Genomic DNA, 14,740 nt, shown 5'->3' with positions numbered 1-14,740 from the left:
CTCTTAAAGCTCGCTGTACTGAGAGAATGAAAATCATTTTAAAAAAGGAGGATGATGGACTAAGGGTGCGTAGAGAGGCACCGATGCTCTCTCCTCACTAGACACTGTGTACGGATTTATCTGTTTAACCTGGGGCATCGGTGCACAGTATGATTCGGGAACTGCACACCAACATCGGTTCCGCTCCTCATGCTGATGGGATATTTAAGACGAACATTTTTTTTCCTACACCACCAGGATTCAAACTTGGGAAGTGGGGTTCTAAAACACCAAATTGGAAAGTGATGGGAAATTCCGTTGCCGGTTTGTCGATAGTGTGTTCAAAGAACTGTCAGTTATTTGACTTGAGAGGGACGGTTAAACAGAAGTATTCACCAAAAGGACTGGCGTCGACGCCAGTTCTTTGCGCTACGAAGATGCCGACCGGCGGGAGTCGGAGCGGTGGCGACAACGGTGGGAACACGTGTGGGTGCAGTGCTGTATGTGTGCCACGGCGGAAGAGGAGCAGCCCCCACCCACCTGGAGCGGAGAAAGCCAGCTCATCTACACGTGTACGGCTGTCGGCCGGCGTACAAAAAATAATAGTAATAGCGGGGAGAAACCGGGGATCCCGTTATCAGCCCGGTCGACCGCGGCCTCCACCGTTCGATTTCACCGCCACCTCAGCACGTCTCCTCCTCATTACACAAGAGACCTTACTGTGGGACACGAGCTGACCACGCCGGCCGTGCTGCGCTTCCTCTGCCACTGGCCCAACTCTCAAGATATGAGGTGGAAAATTCCAGTTCACACCACACCACACTTCGCGTGCGTTGTAGGCTCGGCGGTAAATGAAGTGGCACTTCCATCCGTTGACCATAAACTCCGCGCACGTATATAGCGTTTTCTGGAGGGAGCAAAAGGACTTGCTGTCCATTGATAGAATAAAGGGCACGGAATACATGCAGAAGTCAGAGTATATCGTCGAACAGAAGACGAAGAGGAAGATGATTTGGACATTACATACATAGGGCACAAACAGATGTCTTCACGCTCTTCTGTTCTTCTGCGTTCGTTACTGATGAATTTGGAGGCTATAATACTGTTTGATATACTTCATATACTTTTCAAACCAAGTTGGATATTCCTTTTTCTGTCAGTGGGTATATTTTTCTTCCTAGGAACCGTAAATCTTTTCGACTGTTTATTGCAAAAAGAAGGCAGAAGTAGATCTAGCGGTCTTTGAAACCACCCGGTACGGTCGCTAAAACGGTGTCATTTGACCCGGAGGTAGTAAATGTAATCTGAGGCCGTGAAAGAAGCTTTAATCATCAGCATTTGTGGATGACAGGTCGCGATATACAGTTTACGGTCATCAGGTGGTCGGTTTTGTGTGTGTGTGAAGGCGTTTGGAAAAATTGGAGATCCACCGGTCGGATGGGGTTTATAGTGTGTTTCGGGCATTACTGAGTATTGATCACGGTCATTAAGCAGCCGTGGTCGATTGCTTCCTGTCCACATTGTATGGTAAAACGAACATACAGCTGAATTGTAACTTTCTCGGAATAAAGACAACCCTAGAGAGCTTCGTCTAGGCGCCTACTCCTCCTATGTCCCATCAGATTCCTTAATTCGTTGTTCTTGCTGTAAGCAGCGTAGCTTGTCTTTGATGGGTGCCAAGAAAAATAAAAAAAAATTAGTGCACTGTGGGCCACTGAATCGTCCATACATCCTTCAGCGTAATTTCATTGCAATTGTGCTATAGATCTTGTGTTGTTAGTGTTAACGAATACAGGACTGCAAAGAATCGCTTCATTTTTACGAGCATTTTTTATTGTTACAGAGACAACAGAACAAGTTAGTTAATTTCCGTTTGCAAAGAACTTCATGTTTATCTCATATTTTCCTCAAATGTGTTGCACGCTAACGCTGTGCCTCGTCGTCAATATGCCATTGACCTCCGAGCCTATTAATCTCCGAAGTAGACAAGTGGCGCTTTCATTACCTGTTGAATTCAAAAAACTTAGATAATAGTTTTGTTAGGTGCCATTATTTCTCTTCTGGATACCAATTCTTGACGAAAATTGTTGTCCTATATGGAGTCAGTGTAGGATTCTTACTAAAGTCACCGGTTTGGAAACGGGTTCTCAGGAACTTGATCCCAAAGTTGCGTTACATAGCAGCTTTGCTTTTGACGGGTCTGGCGATGTTACATCAACGGCCGGCCAACGTGTGCATTAGCAGTGCTTGCCTCAGATGTGAGCCCGCGGCGTATACATGCATGCCGATGGCCCCGGACCGCCTCTTGTCGCTGACAGCTGCGCCTATAGAGACGCCAGAGGCACGAGTCCTTATCTAACATACTGACCGTTACTTTGCACTCTCCGTTTCACTGCTGGCAGCCTGTGTAATGCGATAACTTAATAAACGCCTTTATTTCTCGTTCACAGATGTTGAAAAGTATTGACTGAGTGGCTGTATCTACAGGGCCGTACCAAGCGAGCCATGGAGGGAAGCTGCTGCTCTTTTCTCTCGGAAAAAAGAAACCTCCGCAAACCAAACTATGGAGATATTGACTGTTATCAAATGTATTCAGAGCCCATCGTCGTGGAATTTTAAAAACTACCGGTTGGTTATAACTGAAGTACAGCGACCACAGAGGTCTAGTGTGATCTGTAATTATCGTGTGGCAACGAAACTTAGTAGATATTCTAATGCATCAGTGCCGAACCGATTTACGCAGAAAAAAATTAGAATGCAAGAAAGACGTATAGAAACGTTTCCGTATGTACCGTGGGCAGAAAAGGTCAAACAAACGAGAAAGCCATAATGTTGATGTTATTTTTAACCGCTTTTCTCTGTGAGTAGCTGCACGTTAATTATAACCACCCGATATTTCGTCATTCACTGCGAAACTGGGATAAGTTGTTGCTTCCCGCCCACACTCCATATCGAGATCTTGGGTATGCTGTTGTTGTTTTCAAGACTGAAGTACGCTGCATCTTACCTTGCAGACTTATAATTTTGCAGGACCATGGGGTTGCTTACGTTTTTGATATAATTTTGGGACTTATTTTCTATAGAGAACTTCTTCACGTACCCTTCGTCAAGAGTTTGTGAATGAACATGAAAATACACTACTGGCCATTAAAATTGCTACACTAAGAAGGAATGCAGATGATAAACGGGTATTCATGGGACAAATATATCATACTAGAACTGACATTTTCTCGCACTTTGGGTGCATAGATCCTGAGAAATCAGTTCCCAGAACAACTGCCTCTGGCTGTAATAACGGCCTTGATACGCCTGGGCATTGAGTCAAACAGAGCTTGGATGGCGTGTACAGGTACAGCTGCCCATGTAGCATCAACACGATACCACAGTTCATCAAGAGTAGTGACTGGCGTATTGTGACCAGCCAGTTGCTCGGCCACCATTGACAAAACGTTTTCAGTTGGTGAGAGATCTGGAAAATGTGCTGGCCAGGGCGGCAGTCGAACATTTTCTGTACCCAGGAAGTCCCGTACAGGACCTGCAACATGCGGTCGTGCATTATCGTGCTGAAATGTAGGGTTTCGCAGGGATCGAATGAAGGGTAGAGCCACGGGTCGTAGCACATCTGAAATGTAATGTCCACTGTACAAAGTGCCGTCAGTGTGAACAAGAGGTGACCGAAACGTGTAACCAATGGCACCCCATACCATCACGCCGGGTGATACGCCAGTATGGCGATGACGAATACACGGTTCCAATGTGCGTTCACCGCGATGTGGCCAAACACGGATGCGACCATCATGATGCTGTAAACAGAACCTGGATTCATCCAAAAAAATGACGTTCTGCCATTCGTGCACCCAGGATCGTCGTTGAGTACATCATCGCAGGCGCTCCTGTCTGTGATGCAGCCATGGTCTCCGAGCTGATAGTCCATGCTGCTGCAAACGTCGTCGAACTGTTCGTGTAGATGGTTGTTGTCTTGCAAACGTCCCCATCTGTTGACTCACGGATCGAGACGTGGCTGCACGATCCGTTACAGCCATGCGGATAAGATGCCTGTCATTTCGACTGCTAGTGATACGAGGCCGTTGATATCCAGCACGGCGTTCCGTATTACCCTCCTGAACCCACCGATTCCATATTCTGCTAACAATCATTGGATCTCGACCAACGCGAGCAGCAATGTCGCGATACGATAAACCGCAATCGCGATAGGCTACAATCCGACCTTTATCAAAGTCGGAAACGTGATGGTACGCATTTCTCCTCCTTACACGAGGCATCACAACAACGTTTCACGAGACAACGCCGGCCAACTGCTGTTTGTGTATGAGAAATCGGTTGGAAACTTTCCTCATTTCAGCACGTTGTAGGTGTCGCCACCGGCGCCAACCTTGTGTGAATGCTCTGAAAAGCTAATCGTTTGCATATCACAGCATATTCATCCTGTCGGTTAAATTTCGCGTCTGTAGCACGTTATCTTCGTGGTGTAGCAATTTTGATGGCCAGTAACGTATGTATATCCCTTACTACCACTGCCAGAGTCTACTATATAATCTTTATTTTATTTTTTGGATGACAGATGGCGCAAGCAGTCATGAAAATGTAATTTGTTGCAATAATACCTCATACTATACTGACGAGAAACCGAAGAGAAGCCGAGAGAGAGGGAAGTTCTCCCACCACTCATTTTCGCGTTTCTGTAGCTTTCCATTGAGAACCTGGCCTTTGGCGTGCGATAGTAAACGCGCTTTAGTCAGATCATTATTTATGTAATCACCGCTGGAGACATTAAGAAACAACGATTACCAAACAAAAGCCTCCCAGTGACATAATTTATTAGCAAAATCGCTTATGTGCGTAGGTGCCGCCGAAAGAGTGAGCTTACGTTGAACAATAAGCCGAGACTGCAACGGTATTGTCGATCTCCCAAGGTTGTTGCTAAAGAAAAAACTACGAAGGCTCCCAATTTTTGCCGACTGATAACTTGGGTGAGAACGCTGCGCTTCCGGAAAATATGGCGGGATACGTTCCGTACTCGTCTGTACACTGCCTCCACCTCCGCTGCTACTTGGCTTTCTTCTTTTGCACAGACTTTCAAGTTTACAACCAAGTTTTATTACGAGGTACTGGCAGAAGTAAAGCTGTGAGTACCGGGCGTGAGTCGTGCTTCGGTAGCTCAGTTGTTAGAGCACTTGCCCGCGAAAGGCAAAGGTCCCGAGTTCGAGTCTCGGTCGGGCACACAGTTTTAATCTGCCAGGAAGTTTCATCTCAGCGCACACTCCGCTGCAGAGTGAAAATCTCATTCTGGAAGTTTTATTATTATTAGACAGAACTGGAACCGAAATAAGTGAGAAAGGACACCTAATCCGGAATGGTATTCGAACTTTACAGGCATTTAAAAGGTGATGCTGCATTTACAGATTCACGATCGATACACTCGTATATCGTTCTGCAGCACTCTGACCTCGAGATTAACTTTATTCAGCAGTACAGGATGAGTCCACGCCGCACACTGTCGCATACCATGTCGAAGTGGCGGTAGAAAGTGAGGGGGATATACGTCAGGCGTGTCGGAGGGCGGGAAGGCGCAATAGAATGACTGAAGTGCACGATTAAGCTTAAGCAGCTGAAGATGACCAGGAAACAGCGCGGAGAAGCACAGTTTTGGAGGGGATTGAAGCTAGCAGCGGTGTTGCAGCTTCGATGGTGGCGGGGACGCGTGTCGAAACCGCGGCGGCCCTATTCTGTCATTGTGTGCGGCCTCTGCTTGCAGCTCACGGCGCGCGCAGCCGCAGCCGTATAGCCGCTACGTGCTGCCGGCTGCGTCACCGCCAGGCGGCGCTGCCTCCGCCCCTGCCCACGCGCGCTGGACACCCCTCTGTCTCAAGCGACGGCTCACACCTCTCGTCCGTTTCTGAGAGCTCTTGTCCATCAGGCACCAGTGTTGCTCCACTGTATTCAAATAACCTCGCGTAGTACATGGGCGTAGTCGGCGGAGGAGCCATTGTGCACACTAGAAATCCCCATCTAGAAATGTATTGCAAATTGAACTCTCATCGTGCGCTGCAACACAGACAAAAGTATCGCTACGGTATCAGTTTGAACAAAAACAAAACGTGTAGTGGATACTAACTGCCGTATTGCGGTCTGTTTAGAATTAGTTTACTACTGACACTTCTGAAGGAACATGTTGAGGTAAGTGGCCCAGATGCTACGTTTCGCTCAGAACACACGCTATCTTACATTTCATTCTTCTCGCTCAAACTTGCAAACTATTCAACATATGAATATGGAAGTGGCATCGGCGTCTTCTGGAAGATCTATGATATGTTTTCCTTTAAGTTTTATTTGCGGTAACAAATTCTAAGAAGATACACGAAAAGTTTGCGAAACGGGATTTCCTGACGACGTAAACGAATTTTCTACTTGCGGGAAACATTTTTGTTATTGAATTTTGTTGAATGCATGAACGGAACGAAATCTTTTCACGGCCTTGCTGCCTTTTAATATTTCGCATAAATTCAGAGGATGACCTAGACAGGTAAAGCACTGCTTTGATGCTGTAGCATGAGTCAACATACGAATGAAAGCTGGCCACAGCGCACACGGCGATTCAGACCGGTGGAGCGGCGCCTCATCGATCCGCTAAACGATTGCCTCGTGGTCCTGTCTCCTCTTGGACCGTGTTTCTCACGGCAGGCAGTTGACTGGCAGCTAGCAGCGAGGTGCGCGTGTGGCCGTCTGGCTTACCCAACCAGGTCGCGAGGACTTTACTAGCGTTGCTGCCATCTGACTGCCGGGTGCTGCACCTTCTTCCACAGTCTTCAGAGGAAGTAATTGTGGCCCTGCGGTCTCGCGGCACGTAGCAAACTCATCTTTGGCACCAGTTCCCCACTTCCCTACTAGACTGACATTAATCGCAAGGACAAGGTGAGAACCAGTCAGCATGCTTCAGAAATGGCGGTCAAAGCAATGACATTTTTGGTTTGTTATGTTGCTAAGTGTTATGCACGCGCACTGAGGTTGATTAGAACTGACTCTAGAGGGTTATTGATTCCAGTGCGTTTACGGCTGATCTTTAAGAAAAGTAGTATCCACCAAGGGGGAAAGCTTTGTCATACCTAGAACTTCGTGTATAATGTTGTAAACCCTATGTATCGAGAATTTTGCAACTTGAGCGAGCTCGCGAGTCTCGAATCAGATACCAGTGGGTACGACAAGGTGAAATTTTGATGCAATATCATTGAAATTTTTGTTTGTACACTTAAATTAAGTGGCTGTGGTTCCTCAGCCACCGAAAAGGGCCTCCCTTTTTTATTGGATGGTGCTAATTTATAGTACAAAGTACTTCTGTCACGTGCCGCTCGCTTTCATTCACTTTTCACGAAAACCTAAACATCTGGCTAGTAGACAGCCACAAACAAGTAACGAAATTAGTCTTCAAAACTTCGTATTCCGCCGTCATAGTATTTAGGTCACACTGATATCATCTCTTTCTTATTCCGAGAAATAGTTCGAGATGAACCTACCAAGATCGGACAAACTGAGTATTTGGTGTGTGATACGCAGACCGAGGCAGAACAGAGTACCTGGCAGTATTTATGTTACTTTCAGTTTTTTTGTACACTGTGGTCACAGAAGTCATGTGATACCTCCTAAAATCGTGTCGAGCCTCCTTTCTTCCGGCGTACTTCAGCAACTCGATGTGGCATGTCCCCTGCAGAAATATAGAGCCGTGGTGCCTCTATAGCCGTCAATTGCGAAAGTGTCACCGGTGCAGGATTTTGTGCACGAACTGACATCTCGATTGAGTTCTATAGGTCCCGACGGAATTTAGAGTCCTCCCTCGGGCATGCGTGTGTGTGTTTGTCCTTAGGATAATTTAGGTTGAGTAGTGTGTAAGCTTAGGGACTGATGACCTTAGCAGTTAAGTTCCATAAATGTTTGATGGGATTCATGTCGGTTGATCTGGATGGCCATATCATTCACCTGAACTGTCCAAAATGTTCTTCAAATCAATCGCAAACAATTCTGACCCGATGACATGCCACATGCCATGTATGGAAACATTAAGTCCATGAATGGCTGCAAATGTTAAGTAGTCAAACACAACCAGTTGCCGACCGGTGTGGCCGTGCGGTTAAAGGCGCTTCAGTCTGGAACCGCGTGACCGCTGCGGTCGCAGGTTCGAATCCTGCCTCGGGCATGGATGTGTGTGATGTCCTTAGGTTAGTTAGGTTTAATTAGTTCTAAGTTCTAGGCGACTGATGACCTCAGAAGTTAAGTCGCATAGTGCTCAGAGCCATTTGAACCATAACCAGTTCCAGTCAGTAAACAGTTCCGTTGGGCCAGAGGACCCAGTCCATTCTATGTGAACACAGCCCACACCATTATGGAGCGCTCTTCAGGTTGCACAGCACCTTGTTGGCAACTTGCGTCCATGGCTCCGTGGGTCTGCGTCACACTCGAACCCTACCGTCAACTCTTACTAACCGAAATCGGAACTCATTTGACCAGGCCACTATTTTCCATTCGTCTAGGATCCAACCGATATGGTCACGAGTCTAGGAGAGGAGCTTCAGGCGATGTGGTGCTGTTAGCAAAGGCGCTCGCGTCGGTCAGTTACTACCAAAGCCCATTTACGATAAATTTCGCCGCACTGCACTGTCCTAATACATACGTTCGTCATACGTACCTCATTAATTTCTGCTGGTTTTTCACGCAGTGTCGCTTTTCTGTTAGCACTGACATCTCTACGCAAACGCCACTGCATTTGGTCGTTAAGTGAAGGACGTCGGCTACTGCATTGTCCGTGATGAAAAGTAGTGGCTGAAATTTGGTATTCTCGGGACACTCTTGACACTGTGGATCTCGGAATTCTGAATTCCCTAACGATTTCCGAAATGGAATGCCCCATGCGTCTAGCTCCAACTACCATTCACCGTTTAAAGTCTGTTCATTTCCATCGTACGGCCACAATCATGCCGGAAATCTTTTCACGTGAATTCACCTGAGTACAAGTGACATCTCCGCCAACGCATTACCTTTTTATACCTTGTGTATGCGATACTAGTGCCATCTTTATATGTGCGAATCGCTACCTGTGACTTTGCCCCCTCAGTGTATAGGCTGTGATTACAGATTGATCCATACTGTAGCCCGAGATATAGGTTACGATGAAAGGTGACAGTCTGGTTGAGGGCTAGCTAAGGCGACTAATGCAGTGTCACGAGAATAGCGATAATTCTTCCCGTGGCGCCTATGTTACGCACGTTTTATTTAGATGAGTTGTTAACGTACGCCATTTTGATGATGACGTGGATTGATGTAGTCAGCTGGCATCGGCAGAATGGGTACCAGGGACTGTTTTGAGGGCAGCAGAGAGCAGCGCTGGCGGCCACTTCCGGCGGTGCTGACGCGGCGCCCCGCCTTTGTCGTGTTGCAGCGGTGCGCGCCGACCGGATGCGCGGCGGACGCAACAAGTTCGGGCCGATGTACAAGCGCGACCGCGCGCGCAAGCTGCAGATGATGCGCCAGCGGCAGATCGCGATCCAGGCGATCCGCGGCGTGACGGCCACGCTGGGCGACGGCGTCACGCTCTCCTACAGCCCGCAGCCCGCCGGCGCCGCCGCAGCCGCGTCGGGCGCCGCCGCCGCCGGATCGCCCGGCTACGTCCACATCAAGCAGGAGATCCAGATCCCGCAGGTGAGTGGCACAATGTGAGCAGAACTTCGAGGCAGGAAATAGACCGAAGTTACAACAAGAACGTCAACAAAAGTAAAAAGGGTAATGGAATGTAGTCACATTAAATCAGGGAAATAGATTAGCGAAAAAAACTGAAAGTAGTAGATGAGTTTCGCTAGCTGGGTCAGCGAAATAACTAACAAAGGTCGGAGCAGAGAGGATGAACGAGCGCAAAAGTTAGAAACAAGGAAAACATTTCTGAAAAAGAGGAATACGTTAACATCGACATCGACTTTTTTTAAAGATATTCTTTGGAATGTAGCCTGATAAGGAAATGAAACGTGGACGATGAACAGTACAGACAAGAAGCAGCTTTTGAAATGTGGTGCTGCAGAAGACTCGGAAGATTAGCTGGTTAGATCAAATAACTAGTGAGGAGATACTGAATCGGATTACAAAGAAAATAAATGTATGGCACAATTTGACTAAAAGAAGTGGATCGGTTGATACGACACTACCCTAAGGCATCAAGGAATCGCCAGTTTGGTGATAGAATGGAGTGCAGAATGAGATCCTTGCTTGAATATCCTCAGAAGATTCAGATAAAGTAGGCTGAAGCAGTTACGTAAAGTTGAAGAGGCTTGTACAGGATACATCACTGTGGACAGCTGACCAAGCCACTTTTCCGGCCGAACATGTTAGAGAGAGAGAGAGAGAGAGAGAGAGAGAGAGAGAGAGAGTATGGGGCAGGGTGGTGGTTTGGAGGAAAAGATAGAACAAGGTGAAAATGGGAGATTTTAACTGATTTTAATGCATCCGTAGTTCGTTTTTGTACGTTTTAGCCACAAAAGTTTTATAATATGATCACGTAAAACTGTACTGGTGTAGACTGGTGTTTCGTTTTCGTCTGGAAACAGGCTGCATATGTTCTTTCCTTTACTTGTGGCCAAAAATGTTATCTTGTAGTCCCCTACATTGCGACAAGCCCGCAAGACGAGGAAGATACAAGAAGTTTTTTCTTGTTCAGCATTGTGTTGTCCACGGGACAAGGAAGTAAGTATCAATTACATGAGTATAGACTCACGTGTGAACTGTTATTAATTTCGTACACAGAAAATAATTCAGGTACAGTTAAATGAAGGTAGTTTCTGTTGTTCGTCCGCTGTTCACGTTCCCGTCTAGTCTAAGAGTTTGGATGGCGTGAGTCGTTACAGAGCTATTGCGTTTACCTGTAGGATCACGTACCTCATCAGCCACTGACTCGGTCTCGGATAAGTTGCAATGCGTCAAAAGTGTAGTCTGTATCGCGTTATGTGTATTGCAAATTTCTCTTCGTAGTCTTGAATAAAAGATGTGTTGGAGGCAAGTTACAGATACTCAATGGCTGCCTCAGTGTTTGCTTCGCGAGTAAACATTAGGTAATCCACTTTCACTGCTCGCCAGTGTTAATCAGCAGCCGCGCTCTAAGGTGCTATAGGGTCTACTACAGATCGCGCGGGCGCAAGGTTGCGGCGTCTCGTGCAATATCATCAGTCGCGCCTCGTGAGCTGGTGTTCTTCTGTTTAACACTACCTTCTGTGCTTATTAGGAGTCCATATTAAAGTTTCTATTATACCAAAAATAAAGGCACGAAAATTCGCTTTTTATCGAGATTTATGATGCATATTCAGCAAAAACAAATGAAATTTGGTTTACAGATGCTGTAGTCGCTCTTCGTCTATTTTTGTAATGACTAAACACTAAAAAACTTAAATTCAGTGTATCTTGCTTAATAGGTGTGTGACATCAACTGATATTAATTCTCTATAAATTGCACTAATAATTTGGTAATTATCTGTGCGTTACTGAGAGCCAAATGCCGAAAGAGAAGGTACTTAAAATAGTGTATCACACACTTACAAAAGTAAAAGTATAATGAAACATTCAGTGTGTAAGCGAGATTTCCGTACCCCCAATTGTTTTGGGGTAAACTTAATGGGATTGTGCTCATTTTATGACAGCATTGTATGGTCGGTGACCGAAGCCGGTCACTTATTAAGGAACACATTTAACAGCTGCTTGCTGTGTTACGTGATTTGCTTTCTAACTTTTAGCTGGTGTTTGTGAAGTGAACAGACAAGCAGCCCTGTGAAGTCAGGCGGCCGCGTGTCCGCAGGTTTCGTCGCTGACGTCGTCGCCCGACTCGTCTCCCTCGCCCATCGGTGTGGCGCTGGGCCAGCAGGCGACAGTGGCTGCCGCGACGGCCGGCGGCGGAGGGTCGGCCTCGGGCGGCGGCGGGGGCGGAGGCGGCCTGGGGTCGGCGGGCGGCGGCGCGGTGGGCGCGGCCGTGGGGGCGGCGGCGGCGACAGGGGCGGCGGGAGCGGCGGGCGCGCTGGTGCTGAGTGCAGCCGCCGACCACAAGCTGTGGGCGACGGCCGCCGCCAACTCGACGACACCGTCGCCACACTCGGTGTCGCCGAAGGCCTTCCACTACGACGGCGTCCTGGCCAACGGCGGCTCCGGCGCCAGCAGCGCTGCGGGCGGCGCGGGAGCGGCGGGGGCGGGCGGCGCGGCGGCCGCGGGACCCGGCGGCCAGCCCAAGATCCCGCCCATGATCCGCGAGTTCATGCAGGCGCTCGACGACCGCGAGTGGCAGACCTCCCTGTACGGACTCCTGCAGAACCAGACGTACAACCAGTGTGAAGTGGACCTCTTTGAACTTATGTGCAAAGTGCTGGACCAGAACCTCTTCTCGCAGGTCGACTGGGCGCGAAACTCCGTCTTCTTCAGGGACCTCCAGGTACGTACCGGTGCATTTCTCGAGACAACCCTCAGCGCTGGTTCGTACTGAGCTTTTCGTTGTTGCTGAACTGACGATTTTAGGATATTTCTCGTGTTCACTGAAGATGACTGCCCAGGAATATGGGTTAAAACTCGCATATGCTGAAACATTTGCGTGTGCGGCAAACCTAGAATTCGATAATACACGTAGCCAAAATGTCCAATGACACAATGCCAAGGAGTAATAAAATGAGAGTATGAGGATAGCTTCGGATGTATCCGAAGGTCAAGCTAAAATTTATAAGAGATGCAAAATGACATAGTCGAATATCATCGTATTTAGTTCGAACTTTTATTTTTTATTGTTGTTGTTGTGGTCTTCAGTCCTGAGACTGGTTTGATGCAGCTCTCCATGCTACTCTATCCTGTGCAAGCTCCTTCATCTCCCAGTACCTACTGCAACCTACATTCTTCTGAATCTGCTTAGTGTATTTATCTCTTGGTCTCCCTCTACGATTTTTACCCTCCACGCTGCCCTCCAACACTAAATTGGTGATCCCTTGATGCCTCAGAACATGTCCTACCAACCGATCCCTTCTTCTGGTCAAGTTGTGCCACAAACTTCTCTTCTCCCCAATCCTATTCAATACTTCCTCATTAGTTATGTGATCTACCCATCTAATCTTCAGCATTCTTCTGTAGCACCACATTTCGAAAGCTTCTATTCTCTTCTTGTCCAAACTATTTATCGTCCGTGTTTCACTTCCATACATGGCTGCACTCCATACAAATACTTTCATAAATGACTTCCTGACACTTAAATCTATACTCGATGTTAACAAATTTCTCTTCTTCAGAAACGCTTTCCTTGCCATTGCCAGTCTACATTTTATATCCTCTCTACTTCGACCATCATCAGTTATTTTGCTCCCCAAATAGCAAAACTCCTTTACTACTTTAAGTGTCTCATTTCCTAATCTAATTCCCTCAGCATCACCCGACTTAATTCGACTATATTCCATTATCCTCGTTTTGCTTTTGTTGATGTTAATCTTATATCCTCCTTTCAAGACACTGTCCATTCCATTCAACTGCTCTTCCAAGTCCTTTGTTGTCTCTGACAGAATTACAATGTCATCTGCAAACCTCAAAGTTTTTATTTGTTCTCCATGGATTTTAATACCTACTCCGAATTTTTCTATTGTTTCCTTTACTGCTTGCTCAATATACAGATTGAACAACATCGGGGAGAGGCTACAACCCTGTCTTACTCCCTTCCCAACCACTGCTTCCCTTTCATGTCCCTCGACTCTTATAACTGCCATCTGGTTTCTGTACAAATTGTAAATAGCCTTTCGCTCGCTGTATTTTACCCCTGCCACCTTTAGAATTTGAAAGAGAGTATTCCAGTCAACATTGTCAAAAGCTTTCTCTAAGTCTACAAATGCTAAAAATATAGGTTTGCCTTTCCTTAATCTTTCTTCTAAGATAAGTTGTAAGGTCAGTATTGCCTCACGTGTTCCAGTGTTTCTACGGAATCCAAACTGATCTTCCCCGAGGTTGGCTTCTACTAGTTTTTCCATTCGTCTGTAAAGAATTCGTGTTAGTATTTTGCAGCTGTGACTTATTAAACTGATAGTTCGGTAATTTTCACATCTGTCAACACCTGCTTTCTTTGGGATTGGAATTATTATATTCTTCTTGAAGTCTGAGGGTATTTCACCTGTTTCATACATCTTGCTCACCAGATGGTAGAGTTTTGTCAGGACTGGCTCTCCCAAGGCCGCCAGTAGTTCCAATGGAATGTTGTCTACTCTGGGGGCCTTGTTTCGACTCAGGTCTTTCAGTGCTCTGTCAAACTCTTCACGCAGTATCGTATCACCCATTTCATCTTCATCTACATCCTCTTCCATTTCCATAATATTGTCCTCAAGTACATCGCCCTTGTATAGACCCTCTATATACTCCTTCCACCTTTCTGCTTTCCCTTCTTTGCTTAGAACTGGGTTTCCATCTGAGCTCTTGATATTCATACAAGTCGTTCTCTTATCTCCAAAGGTCTCTTTAATTTTCCTGTAGGCAGTATCTATCTTACCCCTAGTGAGATAAGCCTCCACATCCTTACATTTGTCCTCTAGCCATCCCTGCTTAGCCATTTTGCACTTCCTGTCGATCTCATTTTTGAGATGTTTGTATTCCTTTTTGCCTGCTTCATTTACTGCATTTTTATATTTTCTCCTTTCATCAATTAAATTCAATATTTCTTCTGTTACCCAAGGATTTCTACTAGCCCTCGTCTTTTTACCTACTTGAT

The 14,740-nt window shown here is 46.6% G+C and overlaps 1 protein-coding gene across 1 annotated transcript in view; it reads left to right on the top strand.

Annotated features, from left to right (window-relative positions):
• The window catches only part of LOC126483646 (nuclear hormone receptor FTZ-F1), a 226,512-nt gene that overhangs the window by 149,521 nt on the left and 62,251 nt on the right, over nucleotides 1–14,740 (top strand). Inside the window, exons 2-4 of the mRNA XM_050106707.1 lie at nucleotides 9,428–9,687; nucleotides 11,822–11,975; nucleotides 12,015–12,445. Coding sequence (XP_049962664.1) covers nucleotides 9,428–9,687; nucleotides 11,822–11,975; nucleotides 12,015–12,445 — 845 coding nt within the window. The remainder of the gene's footprint in view (nucleotides 1–9,427; nucleotides 9,688–11,821; nucleotides 11,976–12,014; nucleotides 12,446–14,740) is intronic.

The sequence above is a fragment of the Schistocerca serialis genome, chromosome 1, assembly GCF_023864345.2.
Source record: "Schistocerca serialis cubense isolate TAMUIC-IGC-003099 chromosome 1, iqSchSeri2.2, whole genome shotgun sequence".
NCBI lineage: Eukaryota > Metazoa > Arthropoda > Insecta > Orthoptera > Acrididae > Schistocerca > Schistocerca serialis.
Note: the sequence above shows the minus strand (reverse complement) of the source record. Positions and strands in the feature narration are given on the sequence as shown.